The following is a 22,023-nucleotide window of genomic DNA, read 5'->3' on the forward strand; positions in this document are numbered from 1 at the left end:
TACGCGTAACTAACACCGACCAATCATTTATCAACAGTTACATATCACACAAATTCTAAATTATTTATCACACGCGTATCGTTCGTACGATTTAAAAGAAGCATTGAATAACGCACGAGCAAATATTTTCCCTTTTATATACTCGTATCTCCATAATATAATATTAACATCATACTCTCTAATGCATGCCAAGAGACGATTGCACGCGCGATCTATTTCTTCTGTACCTGTAAGAAATGTTGAAAAAAATTTGATATTTAAAAATTTCATATATATACCTTACTCTATAATTAGGTACAAAGAGAAATGATTATCTTTAAGAGAAGAGAATACTGGAGATTTTCATAAGACGATAGAAACATCGAGGAATGTGTAACGTATAACCATTAATATAAGTAAACTAATCACTTATTTTATAAATATATTTAAGTTCTGTACCTTTTAATGGAAATATTAGACGCTACTAACATCAAGCGGGGAACTAGTTTCATATTTTTCGCTAGTAATTTTTATAAGGTTGGTCAAACATCAAATATTTTACTATAAATAAGAACAAGTATCAATGTGTGTGCAGAATCTGTTAGAACTAGATTGTACGAATGAGCAAAGCAAGTGTAACCGAATTACATGATCTTGATAACCTACTTGCTCTGTACGTTCATTTTATGAATATAAAAAATAAAAATTGAATTTAAGGAGCAGCTTGCAGTCATATCGATGTGTAATTATAACTTATGCCCTCGTGGACTGGTATGAAGTAGGATAATTTACGTAATAACATTTGATGTGTAAAACTTGAATAAAAATTTTAATTAAATTTGTAATACGATGAAGCATAACATACTCCGTATTGTAAATGTTCAGTTTGTGCAAAAGCGATTCTTTAAAAAAGTGCAAGTACGAGTTCGATTCGCACCTAGCCCAACTGGTATGTAATATCGTTATTTACATCATTTTGTACAGTATTGTTTAACAGAAAATGATGTAAAGCAAGAATATTTAATAATATTTTATTTCTTTTATTGTAGCATTAATGTCTCCTCAGTATGAAATGATTTTTAAAAATTATTGCAGGCTTGTTGCATGTTGGAAGTTTACGAACTGCGTTGTACAATTATTTGTTTGCACGTGCTAATAATGGCACATTTATTTTACGCATCGAAGACACAGATCAAAGCAGATGCATACCAGAAGCGATAGAAAAAATTCAAAATGATTTATTATGGTCCGGAATTATACCTGACGAGGATCCGATAAGAGGTGGACCTGTTGGGCCATACCTGCAATCGAAACGTCTTGAAATATACAAGTATAATATAATTGTCATATGTATCAAAAATTTCTGATATCATTTTTTGTATTCTATGAGTGACATTTTTTAATTTACCGTTCGTTCAATTACAGAGAGCAAGTACTTAAACTTATAAATAATAAATCTGCGTATTACTGTTTCTGCACAGAAAATAGATTGCAGTTATTGCGAAAGGAAGCAATAAAATGCAGACAAGTGCCTAAATATGATAATAGATGTAGACATTTAAGCGATGATGAAGTGAAAAGGAAGCTTGATAATGGAGATGCTTTTTGTATTAGGTTTAAGGTATACGAAAATGATATTATATAGTTAATACAATACATTAATTTTGTTACAATATAACTATTGTTATTAACTTTAGCTTTAAACATTTGCTTATGTTCCTGTAGTTACTTTCTGGAATAGAATGTTTTGATGATTTAATATATGGTAGAATAGAGCATGATATTACGCAAAGGGAAGGAGATCCAGTTATTATAAAAGCGGATGGTTATCCGACTTATCATTTTGCAAATGTTGTTGATGATCATCTTATGGAAATATCTCATGTATTCAGAGGAATTGAGTGGCAAGTATCTACACCTAAGCACATAATGATGTTTAAGTAAGTACTAATAGAACTTATAATAATTTATGAATAGTTTGTTCTATAACACTTTTAAGTTGCACATTTTTAATATACCAATTTTAGGATATCTTTAATTTAAAGTAGAAATAGAATATTAAATATTTGTTAATTGTAAATTTTATTATTCATATTTTAGATTCTATAATTATAGGAATAGTTTTAATGTTAATTATGTTGTATTGGAATAATGTATAATGAGCAATAAAGTATATTTGAAGGTGGCATGTGTTTTTTATATTTTTGGATACAAATGCTTATTATGTGAATGGTATTTAATATAATAAACTTCTTAATATACTTTCCTTCAATAGAAATTTGTTTTTAGAATTTTAATTATTAAATGCAGTTTCTTAATGGTTAAAAGTGTCATGGAGAAATACGTGTACATACATAAAATTGAAATGTGCAGATGTGTATATAAATATGTAATATATATTATAATCTTTTCACATTTTTATGTGTGCAGTACTGTGTAATACTTGTACTAAATAATTTTATACATATGTATATACATTGTACATGAATATTATACGAATTTAATATATCTAGATATATTCTATCAAATACTTAGATAGAATTAATTCATTATTAAATTTAAATGTATTATAATAATTTTCTAAAATTTTATTTAGCTTTTTATGTTGCAATCACAATTTTGGTTTAACTATAGAAAGGTTTCTATAAATATAAAAATCAATAAAATATGATTATAATTATTACAGAGCATTTAATTGGACTCCACCTATATATGGACATTTACCGTTGATATTAAATTCAGATGGATCAAAATTGTCGAAACGACAAAATGATGTAAACATTGAATCTTTCAGAAAGGAAGGAATGTTTCCATTAGCAGTTTTAAATTATGTTATTCATGCTGGTGGTGGTTTTGATAACAAAGGAGGTGCTCATTATATAGACAGTTATGAAGAATTAATTAAACAAGTATTTACTCTCTTTTACATTACATTTTTCTTCTCATATACTGGTAATTCAAGTACAAGAATTTTGCTGTGCATTCTTTCCTTTATTTATTTCACCTTATTTTTATTGTTTCAGTTTGATGTATCTAAAATAAAATCAAGTTCCAGTAAACTTTCACCTTCAAGACTGTTAGAGTTCAATAAGTTAGAGATGTCAAAATTATTAGGGAATGAAAAAAATAATAAACTTTTTATTGAAAGAATTAAAAAGTTAGTTATGGATGCATTTCCAAATCGGTATGCATTTTTTTGTATAACATTCAATCTTCGTTTGTCTAAAATTTTTTAAACATATTAAACATTGTTTTAGGCAAACTGATGGAAGTTTACAGTTAGATGAACGTCATATAATTTCTGCGTTAAAATGGGCACGGAATAGAATATCGAAATTAAATGATCTTGTAGCTCCAAATTTAGCCTTCCTATGGATTGTACCAACTGCATCATTGAATACTGTTCAGTTAGAATATTTAGGTATAATATTCATTTATTGAATGTTTTGTATCATTAAGTTCAATTGAATTATCAAGTGAAAAAAGGACAATATTTTACTTATTCTGTTTTTTGAAGAAATACAAAAAATTCTATTTATTTTTTATACTCAAAATAGCAGAATAGTGTTATGGCAAACACTAGTTTTGCAACATGTGCTTGAATACTTTTAATATTCTCATTTTGTTCTTTTTCAATTTAGTCATTGTTGTATATAATTACAAAATACATCTTTTTATCTTACAGATACGCTTAAACAATTAAGTAAAAGTTTGGATGAAACTGACTTGGAAAAGTTTAATAAAGCATGGCTAAACAGTTACCTAAAAGAATTTTGTACTGAACATAAAATTTCATATTCAATGCTAATGGAAATTTTACGTTTCATTCTTAGTGGTTTGAAGGTAAATAGAAAGGATTACACAAATCTTTTTTTTTTTATACAATTAAAAATTCCTTCTCATTAATACATATTTTTATGTTTTTAGGAAGGCCCTCCTGTAGCTGAAATGGTGGAAATTCTAGGAAAAGAATCGACTTTGTTGAGAATAAAACGCTACATTTCTTAAAAAATAAAGGTCAAATTACGTATATTTGTAAGTTTAAAATTAATATTATACTTTAATATCAATGTTTTTACTTCCAATAAATATTCGCTAACAGAAAGAAGTATAATGAAAATAATTTTAAATAGAATAAAAGAATCTGAGAATCTAGTCAATATTGTTATTTTTAAAACAAGTATTGATAAGAAGACATTTTTCATGTATATATATCTTTAAAAATACTCTAGAAGTATTTAATTTCGTATGGTATAAGATACATAAAGTTATAAGCTATGCATTTCTTTTTAAACTTGTGTTCTTTGATGAATATTTGTTAAATAAATTAAATACATTAAATATTCCTTGAATTCAAATACAGAATAATTCACGGAAGAACTAATAAAGTATGAAACGAAATAAAAAAGTGTATTATTTATACATTAAATATTATTTAATGGAAACTGAACATATGTTAGTATTTATTAATTTAAATTATATATCTCTGGAAGTAGGTGAAAGGATACTACTAACAAATTTTATTAACGCATTATATATGTATATAAACATAATGCTTACAATTTAATGAGGATTCAAAACTTCTAGTAAAACCTCAAAAAGTTCTATAAAGATATTGAAAATGCAATTAATAAGTTATATAACTTATATGGTTTGTTAGACAACATTTATAATTATTTTTTACTACATTTTGTCAAATGTAGAAATTTGTTGATGTATACAATAACCGTTTATAAGAAAAAATTGTAAAATAACGTATAAGAATAACAATCATTTCAATCTGATTTGAATACAATAAATAAAAGGTATATAAGACTCTTACAAAGAAATTGAAATACTGATTGCATTTGATTATAAATATATCTTTTTTGTAAGTGTAGGAGTGGAGCGCTTCTGTTTTCCATTAATTTTTAAATACATTTATATACATACCTACACACACGCGCGCCCGCGCACACCATCAATCAAATTTCTCTTTATATATTTGTAAAGTGGTTTGACAAGTTTTACAATGCATGGCTTAAGATTAAGATATCTTAAATAAAAACAGTAACGTTACAATTGAAAATTATATTTAAGTATCTTACATATCAGAGAAGATGCGTCTCTAGACATAAGATTGTTACACTTTTTTTCTAACGATCAAAGGAAATTGTCAAACTTTATTAATTGCGATAAAAGTTTGAATCTACATTCGAAGTCTATGTCTACTTTTTATAAGGAGTAATACATTTGTAATACATATACTAGTTCATTATTAAAAATCAATAAATAGTTTTAAGTTTTATATTGGAACCATTTTATTCAGAATGTTTTAATACTTAGTTTAAGAAACTTTAATACTATTCACATGTTCTAAATGGCTGTGTAATTAAATAATTGTGTACAATTTTTATAGTCTAATAAACTACTTTAGTGAACATTTAAGAGTTTATAATTCACAAATTTACTTATTCTGTTATTCATTTTGTGCAAGAGATTTTTTTATATTGAATTATGTGCAGAGAATTTGCTTTAAGATTTACTATAAACGTACTAAATATAGTTTTTAAACTAGAAATGATATCATATATATAATAAGCACAAAATAAAACTTTATTACTATATTATATCAATGCTAAATAAAATTGGAGCTTCCCATACTGTTTCACATATAGTAATTCATAACAATATGGTTTGGATCTTTTGATATATTATTCACTATTAGTTTAATTAATATAAAATAAATTCATTCAAGTGATTCTTCATTGTTTGTATAATATAGGTACAACAAAGTAATTATTCATTCATTAAAACAATATATACATGAAGGAAAATACATTTGAAAATATACTCAATGCAAAATATGTGATTCTATCCCTAGTTTTACCAAAGTGTTCTTCTAATAAAAAGTTTCTACACTGCGCCAAAGTTTTTCTAGTTGTTAATCTCCATACATCTACGAATCTCCAAACTAGTTCTCTATAAAATGTATATACCTCTTCAATATTTTTTATCATGTAACATGTGCGTTATAATTGTCATGTTGTTTATGTTCACTAGATATTTTAAAAAATATTAGATGTATAAATATGAAATTATATAATACTGTCATTAATGTTGCATATTATTAATATCAAATACAACTTATAATTTTTACTTTAATCTTAAACAAATATCACATGTAAACTAATTCTCAACTCCCCTATTTGTGATGTTTATAATACTAGATGTAAAATTTGGTATGTGTGTTAAAATTTTGAAGTTGATATATTAGAATTAGAGCATGAATATTAATGCAAATTAATATTTTTATTATAAATAGATAAAAAAATAAAACTTAAACTAGTAGTAAATTAGTAATTTTGTCCTTATTTCTTTTGATTTTCAAAATTGTATACACTCATTTACACATATTTTCTTCACACCAAATGGATGTAATTTACATGCTTTAACACATCACATGTGCATAAGTATCGGAAATTTAATTATAATATAATACCAGTTTAAAAAAAGTAAATACTGTTTACATATTTTAAGATTAAAAAATCTAGGGTAGGCACTTCGTCCTTGTAGATTTAGATAGTGGAATAGAGATTTACATATTAATTCTTCATACATGTACACACGAAACAATTAATTTATTTTCGTGGTACAGATTGAGCACTTAGAAATATTTGCAAAGACAAGGTATAATGAATGATGTATTAGATTAAAATGCATCATTTGGAAAAGTTTTAAGGAATACATTAATATTATTATCATTATATTTATATCCTAAAAACTATTTATAGTACGGGGAACAATTTAATCATCCTCCTTTCACTTGCTGAGTCAATGAATAAGAAGTGAATAAAAAGTGTGAAACATACATTTTCTTCTCTTTGTTTTGTTACATAAAGTAACAGAATCATGTAAGAAATTTATTCTTCCAACATATTAAAATGTTCACTCATATTTTATATATTGTCATTTGAACCTTCTCTATTTACAAAACCAAATTGGAACCATGGAACTACAATAACATGTATCTTACAATCTTACAATACTGCAAAATTGTAAGTTACTAAATAAGGATTATTGTTTAAAGTTATTTATATCTAATTTTAATTTTAAGAGTTTTGGTATGATTTTGACATTAATATATTCATGTGTGTTGCTTTTAAATAAAGTGTTAATGAAAAAAATTAATATAGGTATTAAATATAGAGAGATTGCTATAAGATTTGGTCTATAATATCTATTAAATCAGAAATTTCAGTATTTTATATAATTATAATGTTGCAATTATAAACAAAAAACTATGTAAACACATCTGCTCTTATACACATGCTTTTCTACATAAAATATCTGTATATATCATCATATATACGTGTACTGTGTTTATGTGCATGTAAAAACGTTATACTGTTAGAGTAAAAATTTATACAGATAGTATCTATCATTAACTAATAAATTAACAGACACTGTATTGTTTTTGATATTTTCATAATCGATATTATAGAAATTGTCATTAGTCGTTCTGCAGATGTAGATACATAGTTTGATATTTTAATACTTCACGCACTAACAAAAAATGATAAAAGATGGATAGAAAATATGGAAATTGAGATCAATGATCCCTATATTTAGAAAAGTTCTAAGTAATTAATGCAATGTGACAGGTGGCAGCTGAAAAGTTTCCAAAATTAATAATAGTGTTATATTACAGTATAATACATTATATTATATATATTATAGTATAATATATTATATTATATTATATTATGTTATATATAATATAATAATATTGTGTTATTACATAATAATTGAATGGTTATTAAATTGATAAATAAACGTATACATGCGTATAAAGGATATTCAATCAGTGTTCACATACATATATACATAACGTAAATACAATATGCATACACAATAGAACAAACATTGCATATGCAAATTGTATACACATATCCGACTGAATATAAATGTACATACAGAGTCAGTGGATTACGCGTTAAGAAGAGGGAGAAACTAATTCAGCAAATTCATTTTCTAGCATTCAATCTAGACTTAGGTAAGTTGACTTAGATAAGTCAATGCACAGCACAGTCTATTTGTTATATATTATAAACCAAATAAATTGAAATTAAACTTTGAAATCACATGTTAGCTCTTGGTTAATGTTAAAATTTGATATTTCATCAATCTTGTTTGAGAGAGTGAGAAAGAATATAACGAAAGGTAAAACAATAAAGAGATATTACACTTCTGAACAATTCAGCCATAGGCAGTTCCTATAGATCTTTGAAAGATAATGATTGTTTTCTTTTACATTTATAAATTTATCATTAATAAGTAATAATAGAGTAGCGATAATAAAGCCAATAATAACTACAATATTATTAGTTTCATAAGCTTATTTATATAAGATTATTTCAAATTGAATTACTTCCTACCCAATAAATATAATACTTGAGTGAATCTTAAATATTCTTAGAGTTTTAATTGTCAATCGCGTACTACACAAATTCCTTTTTTCCTGACAGCATTCTTTTTGTTAGCATTGTAACATTGAAATTATTATACACTTTAAAAAATTGTTTCCATATCTTTTTCCATATCATAAATTTGTACATGATACTTTTATTGCCATTGGCGTGGGTGTTTCACACACGTTTTCTTTATCATTATTAGTAGTATCTTCATCATCACTCTAATCATTTACATGAAGGCTGTTAAAATGTGATCGTAGAAATTAAAACTCGCATTCATTTAATTATGTTGCATTGTGTTAAAAATGTTTTTCAAGTATTTTTTAAATTTGATAAAAATTTAAACATAGTAAAATATTACAAGTATTGAATAATGAGCTTAAAAAAATGTATGGAGCCCTTATATGTACACACTATAATACATGTGCATACATGCACACAAGCACACACACATGTTGCATAACATGTTTTTAATTGTGTACATGTGGGTATAAATGTCTATATATATATATATTGCATAATTACTTATGGAAAATCAAATATAGAACAAATCAATACAAATTGTAAATAGAATATACTTTTATAAATTATATAATTGACTATACTTATTTCATATCCAACTTTAGAATGTATTCTTCAAATATATTAATACTGTTGCAAGTAAACGTAACATGATTTTTTGAAATTCTAAATTGTAATATATATTAAATGTAAAAAACAGTAAGTAATCATATACATCTCTAAACTTATACATAATTTATACTAGTACGTGATTGTAGAAGTCTTTAACTTTTGTACAATATATATATATGTATGAAGGAACAAATATAACTTAAATTATAATTTATAATGAATTTTTATACTAATCCAAATTTGTTTGTCTAATAAATGCATAATTAATGCTATGCTCGTGTCTAATAATATTTTATATGATATATGAATTGCATCAAAACGTATTTAGTTACAAATAATTATAGCATATTTGTATTTTTAAAAGACAAAAGAGTGTTTTTATAACTCACTTATAGTCAGTTGTCTTTTTGTATAGAATCAGTTCAACAATTTGGCACAAGTAACATTATTTCATTATACACAGCAGAGAAAAAAAATAATATTTTTTATAACACTGCTGTGTCACACTGGGTTCCTTCCTGTATTAGATTCATGTTTTACTATTACACATAAGACTTTTAATTATAATGTAAGGATCTAACCATTTTTCTACTTTTAGAATGATCTATATATATGTATATTCAAACTCTATGTTCAGTAGCATCAATGTATATTATATTTCGGATAATATAGTATGTTCAGATTAATCATTACTGGCATAACACGCTACTTTATTGATTGTATATTTTATACTTTTAAGTGTTTAAATAAATGTCGTATACCTAATTATTCAGATCATTGATAGCTTGTAAAATTCGCTTAACATGTCCTACTTTAGTAATACCAAGCTCCTTGAGATCTCTACGGGCTAGTGATAACAATTCCCTACCTCGTATATCGTGGGAAATAAACTTGTCGGTATATTCACCCAGCTGTAGATTCTCCAACCAAGAACACACTTCTTGTACGCCCCATGTAGTAACTTGATCTCGAGCGGGATGTGCTCCAGAGTTAGCTCCTGAACGTCGGAACTTTAACCAGAATAAACCTCTATGACGATTCTTTTTATCTCCCTATATAAAAGTAATATTATTAAAGTTTCATCTTTAATTTACATTTATTGTACCAAAATATAATAATCGTAGGAGTTGCACTGACATTCAAAAGTTTAAAGGAAATATCATATTTAGTAATTTAATATAGTATTTAAATAATTAATACTGATTTGCTGAAAAGCTAAGTGTATTATAATTATAACTTTTACTTTTAGTTAAATCTTTTGAGCAGCAGTGTACATACATTTAAGCACCAAGAGGAAAAATGGAAAAGTATACCTGATCATCTGATGGCAAATGTTGGAAGTATACTAAACCTGTCCCTCCTTCATCAAATGTGCATTTTTTTAATTCTTGTTCCATACTAGCCAATGAAAAAGATAACTTATTTTCTAAGTCTTCCCGTAACTTCTATATCATAGAAATTTTGTTATTAAAAAGTTATTAACGAAAGAACCCAATATCAAACAAAAGTATATAATAAAATACTAACTAAGTTATATGCTTTATCTCTAAGTAATTCACATGAGTCTTCGTAAAGTTGTCTTGCACTGGACACCAGCTCTGTCACGACTGGTCTCAAATTGGTCTGTTGAATGAAAATGTACATTATATATTTAGTTTAAATGCTACCCAATAACAAATAATATAATTGTAATAGAATTAAATCAATAAACAAGTAGTAAGTTATTTATACAACATACTTAACAAATATATATAAAACTTATAGCAAAAATATCAAAATGAAATTACATTATTACTACAATAAAGTTACTTGATTTTAAGAAAAATTGTAAATAGTAATTATAATGTGGTATTAAAAACCACTAACTCCTTGTAAAATTTTTCCATCCGGATGAACTTGTTCAAGTGCGTCAGCTGTTCGTGCAGCAACTTGATACAAATCTGGTTCCAAACTTGGGTGTGATATAATAAGAAGTTTAACCCATTTGACTAAAGTTGTAACAGTTTCAATAAATCCTAGTAAAATATACATCTCTTCATCGTTCAAATGTGATGGCTTACTATGCACCTGCACAGGTTTGGGTTGTGATTGCAACTGTGTATTACTTAAAGTAGACGCTGATTGAGATATTGCATTTAGCATATTGCGTTGCTTTTCCTCCCATGTCTTCAACGATGTTTCGAGTGCCTACATTTATAAAATATAAATTATAGTACAGTTACTGTCCCCTAATACTCGTGTAAATTAACTTTATTTACCCTATTTCTGTAGAGCATTTGCATACGATTCTTGTGTATAATGCGTATAATACCAGGTGGTTGAATCCAAGCTTCACCATCAACTTGTATAGGTACTCCTTCATCACCCAAAATATTAATCTGAACTGTTTGACATTGGGCAATTCTATGGTGTTGTAGATTAATAAGTCGCGACGCAGCCATTTGAACAGAACCAAACACAGCTACCACTTCCAATATACGATCGTCGAATGACGGTGCTAAAAACAAATCTCCTTCTTTTGTGCCTCCCCAAAAATTTGTACCACCCATAAAGCTACAAAAATACAATTTTATAAGTTTTCAATATCAAGTATTTTATATGTATATTTTACATTTGTATATTTACCTTGGAATGTTTAATACAACAATCCCCTGCAAAGAAGGTAATGGTATTCGTTGACCATCACATTCTAACTGTACTCTTTGTTCAAGATTTTTATATGTCTTTTGTAACCACTGTTTTGATCCTAATACGCCGTACCACATGTAATTTTTCGCTCGTGATCGACATTTTTCGGGATGTTCTTCTCTTTTATGATGAAAATCTAGACTAATCTTTGCATCTATGCCAATTCCAAAATAATTATTCATAACGCAGCGTTCGAAGTAACCTTCCCTGCAACGATTGATAAAATACTTAATTTTATACATAATATTTTGTTTTCCATTTACTTTATTTACAAGTAGCTTATTTTTTTAAATTTTGTTTTATTGATTAATAATGTAATAATATCACATAAGGTACACCAGAAAATATTAAACTTACATTAAAGTTTCATCAGGGTCCATTAATGGTGATACTGCAGCACAAAGTGCATCTGCATTTGCAAGTAAAGCTTGACTGATAAGTCCTGTTCCACCACTGATATCTACAAAAACACAAAATAGTAAATTTCCACATTTATCATAAACGATATACAATTACCGTTTTTATTTAAAATTTATTTTATAAAATATTAATAAACTATACGACAAGAAATACTGAGGTCACATTAACATTTTTTTTAAATACAAATATTTACTCACTTGGCCACATGGGCAACTGAACCATTGGATTAATAATTGGAAGTTTTTTGGTATCTTCTGTCTTGTCCACTGATTTTATTCTCTCATGACGCAAACTTGCATTAGAACCGCCAAATCTTGCAGCTGTAGCAGCTAAAGAAACAACTTCTGATGCTTTCAACAAACTTCCACTGCTAATTCGACGAGTGGCTTGAGGAGAAAAACCTGATTCCGGTAGCTCTACACTTACTAATAATTTGTAAAATTAATTATTTTAGACAATAAGCAAAAATAGTATAAACACCATAAAACTTGTACTAATACATAACAGAACTTGAAAGTATAAAGCATTAACTTACATTTTTCCATACTTTCACCCATGTGTCGTCTTAAGTAAGGACTCATTTTATATTCTGCATCTGAATCATGTTGGCTTTCAATCGACATTGATGGACTAGGGGGATTAATTATAACACTTATGGTAGGTGGAAAATTATTAGGCTTTTCATTTGTTGGAGTAGTATCCGAAGAAACGGTAAAACAACATACAGGACTTAGCAAATCAGATGCTTTGCCATCCTGAGAATCTTTAATTTTATTAACTTCATTTACATTCTGTCCAGATGATCCCATTTTGTACTTGATTTTATTCTGGAACAAAATGAATTTAAGTCGTATATTAAATTTCATATGTTGTAACGCATTGAAATAAAATAATAAAATACATAATTAATTATATTATATTTACTTCAATCTCTACAACGGTAGAATTTCTTGTTGGTCTTTTAAATGATCGTTTAGCAGTTTCATTAGTAATATCAGTATTTTCTAATTCATTTTCTAAATACTCTCTTACAGAATCATATTCTTCTCCATTCATTGTACTAGTCAGATCTTGTCCCATTAAACTTTCAGAATTCTGTATTTCACTTGTGATCATTTCTGAATTGTCAGGAGAATCAATGTGTCTAATTTCAGAGTCAAATACATCACTACCTATACATGCTGAAATGAGTAAATCAATCATAAAATATGTCGAATATACTTTATACTTATCAATTACTTTGATGTATTCCTTATAAATATAGCCAGAATATTTTACCTTACTTGATTTACTCAAATCATCTACAACTACACGAACTATTAAATACATAACAAGATTCTATAAAATATTGTACTGTACACATTAATAATACTATTATTAAAAATTACCTCTAGTTGTTTCTATTTTAGCTCTATTTTCAAGTCTTTGTTCATGCTCTGGTGATTGGATTGAATCTATATCAGAAGAGATATCTTGGGTGGTTCCATCTTCAGAAGGTGAACTCGTATCGAATGTAGTCCTTGTAACACTGACATGAAATTCTGAAGAAACTTCGGCATTAGAATCAGATATTTGTTGGTCATTAGATACAGGAGTCTCTGCTTCTTGCTCATTATCCATAAACATAAAGTGAGTTGTAGGCACGTGAAAGTTAAATGGACTGAAAACAAAATTCAATATTCATGATCTAAAATTCATTATCTATGACATTAGTTAATCCATTTTCTATAATAGACAACATATCTTATAGAATATATTTGTATTGTGGAAATGCAAAAAAATTGTTTCTTTCGTTAAAACAAATAATACTCTTTTGTGTTCAAATATATATATATATATATATACACGGAAAATATAATATTCATTTTTATAATGGTGTACCACGAAGTACATATGCATTTAGCATATGCATTTGTATGAAATATTCCAATATTTCAATATTTTAATTGAACCTGGTCATTTTCTATATTTTAGTTTAATAAAACTATTTTAAATATTTATATTTACTATTGAAATAAGCATATGGGGTTATTTATCGAAACTTATTTATCAAAACAAAGCTACATAATCTTTCTTTTCGATTAACTCTTATTGGAAAATAAACACATTAAACACAAATGACTTTTATACACATTCTTAAGGAGATATATAACTGTATGCACAGTAAGGGACTAAGATATCTACCCTTGTGGCAAATTTTCACTGTTTCGCCTACTGTCAGCAAAACCATCAGGAGCAGGTAATGTTAGTAACTCTTCAGGTTGAGAATCTCTTCTAAGATCAGGTATAGGACTTAGAGATGCTACATTAGGTGTAGGGCTAGTACATGTTGAATCATCTGTACTTTTCACAGATTCTATTAATGGTCCAACAGATAAACTTTCAACGTGGTCCACTTTTAAACCAGGAATATCTAATTGTTGCTTTTTATCTGAAGTATATTTTTCTAGTATAAAAATATTTTTTATTCAAAAGAATGAAATATTTAGAAACTTTTTTATGAAAAATTCAAATTAGCTGTATAATATTATAAACTTACTTAATATTGAATTTAATACAGTACTGTCATCTATTGAAATATTAGTATTTGCCATTTTAGTATCCTGTTTTGTGTTTACATCAATCTGATCATCCATAACTAGTTCAGAATATTCCACAAGTTTTCTCACTGTTTTTTTCAAACTGTTTGCTCTAAAATGTTGTAAAGATGATAAAAAATGTTCTATATTTAAATACTATATATTTTTTATTTTGTTCAAATAGACAATAAATATTTCAGATACCTTGATATTACAGTTTCTTTCTCAATAAGCTGTTTCCTCCTTTGGACCTTTTTTAAGTTTGTTATGTCTTTTTCTGGTTTTTCCAATACTCCTTTTTCATAATTGTCAGATAAAACAGAAATTTCAGTATTTAGTACAATATCATCAATATCATCTTCTACGTGCTCAGTTAAAAATCCTTCTTCTTTATGCAATATTTGTAAAAACAAATCAAGCTGTTTTTGAAGACTTTTACATTTTTCTTTCACTTCTTGGTCCTCTGAGTTTATATTTTCCATTATATATGTTGCAAAATCCTTTACTGTACCACATAAAATTCTGCACATAATAAATTTATTAAAATAGTTTGTACCTCTTGACATGGTACATACTATATATTTTTGTATCGTATTAGATTATATAAAATGATGAACAATTTATTTCAAATAGCTATCATTGACTTAATTTATTCTAATAAAGAATACTTACTTAATACTAGATAAAACTACATTTTCCTGATCCGATTGTAAAATGTTTGTTATATGAGTAATAACATTATTCTCATATTGATGGGCAATGTTGGATTTTAATGTAGTATTAGAGCGACTTAAAACAGTTTTGTGACATGGCAAAGATATGCTACGTTCAAAAGTCATAATACTCCATCGATCAAGCATTTTTGTGCCTGCTTTTTCGTACTTCTCTAATAACTGAGGCAAATGAGCGTCGTCATCACAAGAAGATCCCCAACCTAATACACGTGCTAGATCATTTCCTGTTCCTAATGGTAGGACTCCAACCTGACACTGCTTCTATTTTAAAATTTTTACAACAAAAAAAAAATAATCCCATTAAAGTTTTTAAAATGATTAAATACATACAAAGGTAAGTTTCAATTCATAGAAATATCTTAAAATCTCAAGGTCTATGTGACCATATATTTTCATTACCCAATTATTTCCAATATCTACACATCACAAAATTGAAAATTGCAGGTGCTGTCATAATATAATGAAAATAAACTACATAAACATTGAGACATGAATTGCATTATTAAATATATAACTTTTCATCGGTTACACGACATACATTGCAGGTAAGCAAAGCAATAATCAAACATTCAGAAAAAATTTTCCCTTTACAACAAAAATACAAAGTATCAAAAACACTAAGTTTATTATAATATTTAATAATAGCTTACTCTCTATACAAAATCTACTTCTTAAATTTTTCATTGCATACAAAATAACAATCTCATTGTCCCTAAAAAGCTGTTGTTGCAGATGCGACTACAGATTATACTAAAAATATTATTGTTAATTATACAAGTGTTTCTGTTCCTCCATTATAACTAAAAATATATTTTAGATAGTGGTATAATAATTTAATTTCCCTTCTCTCTTTTAAAATTCTTTTTGTTTAGTTTCTTTCTGAAAATTTAAAAAGTTAAATATTTATAATTACATATGTTAAGTTATCAAATATTAATAATAAGAAGTCACACAAAAAAATAATTTTCATTACATTTCAAAATTATGATTTTCTTTTCAATACCAATCTTTTATCAAATTTACAATTTCAAATATTAAGATTACTTATTAGTTGTAATTATTTTTTAACTATAATTACAAGATCATCTAAAATAGCACTAATAGAAAAATTATAAACAAAGCTTACTATGACATGTAAAACTATGTATAATGAACAAATATTAACTATATGTACTATATAATTTGTACTATATATATATAAAAACTACGATTATAAGATGCTACATTAAAAACACGTAACATTATACAAAATAAAAATATGGTAATTCTACCATGTACCAAGTTTGAAACCAATGCTTAAAATTAATTTATAAGTAATGCTTTTGTTTATAGTTTGAAATAATGAAAATATTTGAGATAGACGGAGTCAATGCAGGACATTCTACATACTGTTTCATATAGAACATGATAATTAGAGTAATATTAAAAAACTATTAAGAAAATAAAAAATGAATTTCGATTTCCATCTTTGAATATTTGATAAAAATCTGATAATATGTCAAATTACAATCTGAAGGGCAATATACCATAAGCTTATTATATTTAATTTAAGACAAAAACTTTAAATCCCTATATTTGCTGTAGTAACAAGGCCTGTGAAACTGAGTCTCAATACTATCGTCTGTAATAATTTTATTTTATATTTACATCTACAGCTGCAATCTACAATTATATTGAACATCATACAGTTCAGTCACACACACCTTTTGGATCGCCTGATGCAGCATTCCACTACAAATCCAAATCCAGAGGAACTAATTCCATTGTTATAATCATATAGGAAGAATTGTTTTGTACTTTAATCCAAATTCCATTGGTTCCAATATCGCTCCGGTCTCTTAATTACACTGAATTATGTAACAAGATAAGCGAAACATAAGAAACGATTTTTTGAAATTTATACCAACATTTTTTTATGTGTCATATTCTTAGTTCTGTCTCCTATATTTTTTATATTTTATTTTCTATTAATCCAACTATGTTTACCTTCTTTTCATTTAAAACACTTATTGCGTTATATATCGCGCAATAATCTAATAAAAACATTGTATTTTTAGAAAATAGCTGATCGTTCTCTACCAAATTTATTTTTATATTGTTAAGAAAAATGAAGTATTTATACTTTCTTCAATAATTACTGTGTGCAATGTGCTGTGGTTGAAAATTATTATGGAATTAATAATCAATAAAAATTATTAATAAAATTAGAATATTTTTGCAAAGTCTTTGATACCTAATGACCTACGATTTATATGATGATGTACATTTCTTAAAAACGTAGTTCCTTATAGATATTTTATAAGGAATTATAAACATTGTGATAGATTCTATAATGTTAATAATTGTATAAATTTAAAAAATAAATGTACACTAAATTCTCAAATATTATGTTAATCATCAATGTATTCAAAGATTAAAAGAAATTGTCACATGAAATTGTGAATTAAAACCATGTAAATAATAATATATTTAAATATTAATAATATGTGTGTATATAGATGACAAATAACAAGACATTCCCAAGAATTTTAAAAAAATGCGTGCTTATCTTACACTTACCATCTACAAATAAAGTTAATGAAGCTTCACGTATACAAAGAATCCTAATGCACAAACACCAGTATCATCTGAAATAAAATTATAAAAGAGACACGCCATGCTGTTTAAAATATTAAAGCCTTTCATTATTGTTGGCACTTAACCCTTCTATGAAACTGAAAATTAATTTTTTAAAGTATTATTTATATGCTTTATATGCTACTTTTTGTTTTATGGACTTAATCATATAGAAAAAATTCTATATACTTTGCTACACATATATAATTAATTAATTATAAATATCTTTCCTCATATGTACATTTTTTATTTTGAATGAAATGAGATTAAATTAATATAATGTAAAAAAAAATTTCATTTACTTGATAACTAAATTAAAATAGTTTAACTTTCAGAGAAAGGTTAAATAAAGTAACTATATATAGATATTTTAGCATATTATATAGCAAGATATTATAACATTGTAGATAATGGTAATAAAATGCAAACATGCGAATAATAAGAAAATCAACTATTTTTTTTCTTATTTTAATTTCAAACACCCTTTATCATTAGCATAATTCTGTGGTTTCTAAATATATCTATAATAATATTTCATTTTCGTGCATATGTGTGTGCATATGAACGAGTTTCAATAGTAATTACTCTACAGAGCATTACAGTATCTACATAGCATAAAGATATTTAAAATAAATTTATATACATTACATGAGGTAAGAATTCGAAACCATGCAATTAACCAATATTTCTAAAAGAAGAACATTATACGAACTTCCTACTTACATGCATTCCTAAACGATCAATTTCAGAAAGAACCCAACCAACGGATCCATCTCCACTGCATACCAATATTCGAAATGGATCAAAATGACGAAACAATCTCAACCTATTTATTTGTAAAGCATTGTTAATAAAGTTTTATTTGGGTAACTTGTAAAGAAATTTATAGAATATTTTACCCTGGTCCAGGTCCTCCTTTTATAAGATCAAATACTTGTGCTGGATTTAATAATTGTTTAAATCTCCTAAGAAATTTAACGCCTTGATTGTCACCAGATTTACTATTTACAAATACTAAAAGTGGGCTACACCCAGTAGGTCTAGTAGCTTCCCAAGCTTCATCACTACCTATACAATAATTGTAACATCCTATATGAAATTTCTGGTACACTTTAGAGGAAATTCACAGTTTTAAAAATATACTATGTTTCAATTCCTTTTTTTCTCAATACTAAGTGAACAAGTATCAAAAATTCCTTTTTACAATAATATTAATATAATAAAGAACAACATTTTATAACTACTAATAATACTGCATTCTATAATTATAAAATGTTAACAATACATTAAATATATCTAATATATTGTATCTAAAAATGATTAAAATATTAAAAATTAATAGTACATCATGAATGTTTTTAGAATTTTATAAATTTTAATGTTACCTATACTATGCAGTGCTGTAGGAGGAACTACACTCAATTTAGCTGGTCCTAATGGACATTTAACACTTATGGCAGGTCTACATGCTGTGTGTACTGTGGCTCTGCACCATAAACATCTCCAATCCTGAAGCCTAAATGGTTAAAATAAACGGAATAAATAAAAATTATTAGTTACATACTCTTATTATATATACTCTTTACAATACAATATTATACCTGAGTACAGAGCCACAAGTTTTGTCACATACAGAACATTTTGAGGATACTGGTAAATTGCCTTCCATCCATTGATGAGGCATAGTAATGTTCTATGTAAAATAAATCCATAAAATAAACTACAAATCTTTATCTTCTTCTTATTTAAATTATTTGTTTCATTTCTCATTAATACGTACTACATATATATATATATATATAAAAATCTTTTTTACATTTCAGGTATTTGACAACCATTGGCAGAAAATGTAAAGAATGATCCTAGAAGTCAAAACCAAAAGTAATAAAGTTGTGTTTAAGTTATTTTAGTCTGTGGGATCAGTTGTCAAATTTTCTACCAATGTTTGCATAATACCCTACGTAACAAAATTAATGTTTCTAAAGAAATAATTTTACTCAATCTTCTACACATACCCCATCTTGGTCTTCAATAATGTCCTTGCCAATAGATGCCAATGTGGTCCATTTGCAATTATTTATTGCTTTTATGCTACATTGTTTGTGAACTTTATATTTACAGATTTCACAACTCAAACCATGAGAAGTAACACCTACAATATTTAAATCAATACACATAAGGTATTTATATTACTTAAAATTTGTATACATTAAAATAAAGGCATTATTTTTTTATCTTTCTTCTAATAAATCGAATATTATAAAAAGACAAGGTTATCGCATTAAAGAATTAATATTAGAAAACACTATAAACACACAGATTAAATATCTAAAAATAAAAAAGCTTCACAAGTAATTTAAAGACATATTGAAAAATTTGTTTCCTTCTACATAAAAATTAAAATAAAATATTTTTTACAAGTTAAAGGGTAGACATAAATAGAAAAATACTTATATTTACCATAAAGAGCATCTCTACAGATATTACAGTAAGTTGGTCTTGCATGACTTGTCGCATACCATTGATGATTACCGCTAAGCATTTCTGCAATTCCAGAGTCTGTTTGAGAACGATTCTTTGTTACTGCCCTTAATGCGTTCAACCAATCTTCCATTTTTTGTCTACTTTCGCCACAGAGAACCAGTGATCGAAATGGAGTTATCACCTTAAAATATTTTATAATATTAATATATTAATTTGCACAATATACGTTACATTCTGGTTATCAAAAAATTAGATAGTTATGTAGGAAAATCAGAATGTTATACAAAAATCCTTTTAATAATATATATTTAATATCTGACAATAATGACCGTATATATATTAAAAAAAGAAAAGAAAAACTATATTTACCATTCTTTAATACATTAAATTAATTACTAACAATACTACTCGATATCAATTATGATATGTGCAATGAATACTGTTGCAAACAGAATGTCAGTACTAAAATCGAAACTATTAATTAATTAACAAGTAAATGTAAACTTCTGTATGTTTATGGTGTAAACTAAAAGATTACCTTGAATCGAGAACGGGCTCTCTGTTGCTTTGGTGACATTTGAATTGCAATTTCAAACACAACATTTGAACGCGTGTAATATGCACGTACTTTAAGCAATTAGAAATGTTAGATTCAAACGATGGAAATCGGCTTTCGGACATGCGAAAAATATCACAATAAAATGCATCGAGCATCGGAATAAACGAAGTAATAGTTACACGCGCAGTCTTCTTTTCTTTTCTACTTTAAGCCATTGCTCTGTCCTATTTTCCATGGCGCATGTCATGTCACCCCGTTTATAAATAAATATCTAAATCAAAACGATATACATCATAGTGGAATATTGTTGTATACATAACACGCTTCCCAATGCATCTTCATCGGATTTTCGATAGCTTCGTATTCTATTTACAGTGTAAAGTCCCGAGCGTTGAAATGAAAACTACAACACAGAATTAACTATACGTACATATACATATCAAGAATTTCATTTAAAACTCCTTGGAGATCATATGTACATATGTATACTTTACCTTCAAATATTTACTATGTAATTAAACGAATTGTATAGCTATTATTAAATATTTTAACATTGTATCTTGGAAAGAAAATAAAGAAATAAGTTACTGTAAGTCTTAATAAATCTTAAGTTATTAAGGAAAATTATTCATTATACTATACCTACATATACATTATAATGTAGTAGTGTATTTAAAACTTGTTACTTTCTCCTACATATACATATATAAATAGTTACGTTAATTACTGATTTGTACTGATTTTGTAATATTCAAATGCACAATCGTGGCTAACCAATGAGAGATAATAGCACCAGATAGGGTTATTATCCGTTTTACTGTTTCTCACTAATGTCACATAATTAGTGAGAATTAATACAAGTCTATGGGTGTAGAAAA

General features: G+C 26.6%; 2 protein-coding genes across 10 annotated transcripts; one reads left to right on the forward strand and one right to left on the reverse strand.

Moving 5' to 3' along the window:
* Positions 1-732: 732 nt before the first annotated feature.
* On the forward strand, positions 733-4,014 carry Glurs-m (putative glutamate--tRNA ligase, mitochondrial). 2 transcript variants are annotated; one of them, XM_076896933.1, is made up of 9 exons: positions 733-928; positions 1,075-1,309; positions 1,405-1,600; positions 1,705-1,919; positions 2,666-2,888; positions 3,003-3,163; positions 3,237-3,400; positions 3,665-3,822; positions 3,907-4,014. In XM_076896933.1, the coding sequence occupies exons 1-9, from the start codon at positions 829-831 to the stop codon at positions 3,985-3,987; spliced, it is 1,533 nt and encodes a 510-aa protein (XP_076753048.1). In that variant the 5' UTR covers positions 733-828; the 3' UTR covers positions 3,988-4,014. The 2 variants fall into 2 exon arrangements, with proteins under 2 accessions (XP_076753048.1, XP_076753049.1); XM_076896934.1 differs by lacking the exon at positions 3,665-3,822.
* Positions 4,015-9,107: 5,093 nt separating this feature from the next.
* LOC143424654 (diacylglycerol kinase eta) lies at positions 9,108-21,302 on the reverse strand. 8 transcript variants are annotated; one of them, XM_076896856.1, is made up of 22 exons: positions 21,125-21,302; positions 20,563-20,767; positions 20,118-20,254; positions 19,704-19,795; positions 19,488-19,618; positions 19,002-19,170; positions 18,826-18,928; positions 15,425-15,747; positions 14,957-15,274; positions 14,713-14,864; positions 14,358-14,604; positions 13,562-13,833; positions 13,098-13,354; positions 12,709-13,000; positions 12,371-12,598; positions 12,111-12,213; positions 11,691-11,960; positions 11,324-11,618; positions 10,932-11,252; positions 10,593-10,688; positions 10,379-10,510; positions 9,317-10,117 (listed from the first exon to the last, which is right to left on the reverse strand). In XM_076896856.1, exons 1-22 carry the CDS (start codon positions 21,161-21,163, stop codon positions 9,827-9,829), a joined length of 4,473 nt encoding a protein of 1,490 aa, XP_076752971.1. In that variant the 5' UTR covers positions 21,164-21,302; the 3' UTR covers positions 9,317-9,826. The 8 variants fall into 8 exon arrangements, with proteins under 8 accessions (XP_076752977.1, XP_076752976.1, XP_076752975.1 ...); XM_076896858.1 differs by having other exon boundaries at positions 9,317-10,075; positions 14,358-14,619; XM_076896855.1 differs by having other exon boundaries at positions 9,318-10,117; positions 14,358-14,619; positions 15,425-15,744.
* Between the last annotated feature and the right edge of the window lie 721 nt (positions 21,303-22,023).

Source organism: Xylocopa sonorina, chromosome 6 (genome assembly GCF_050948175.1).
Source record: "Xylocopa sonorina isolate GNS202 chromosome 6, iyXylSono1_principal, whole genome shotgun sequence".
NCBI lineage: Eukaryota > Metazoa > Arthropoda > Insecta > Hymenoptera > Apidae > Xylocopa > Xylocopa sonorina.

Bases quoted from the DNA above. Each gene is read 5' to 3' on its own strand.
- Glurs-m (XM_076896933.1), top strand. From the start codon at position 829: ATGAAGCATAACATACTCCGTATTGTAAATGTTCAGTTTGTGCAAAAG. The intron at 929-1,074 runs GTATGTAATATC...AAATTATTGCAG, and splicing joins ATTCGCACCTAGCCCAACTG to GCTTGTTGCATGTTGGAAGT. The intron at 1,920-2,665 runs GTAAGTACTAAT...TAATTATTACAG, and splicing joins AAGCACATAATGATGTTTAA to AGCATTTAATTGGACTCCAC.
- LOC143424654 (XM_076896854.1), bottom strand. From the start codon at position 21,163: ATGTCACCAAAGCAACAGAGAGCCCGTTCTCGATTCAAG. The intron at 19,171-19,487 runs GTAACATTAAAA...ATTATTGTATAG, and splicing joins TACAGCACTGCATAGTATAG to GTAGTGATGAAGCTTGGGAA. The intron at 11,619-11,690 runs GTAAATATACAA...GTATTTTTGTAG, and splicing joins GTTGTATTAAACATTCCAAG to CTTTATGGGTGGTACAAATT.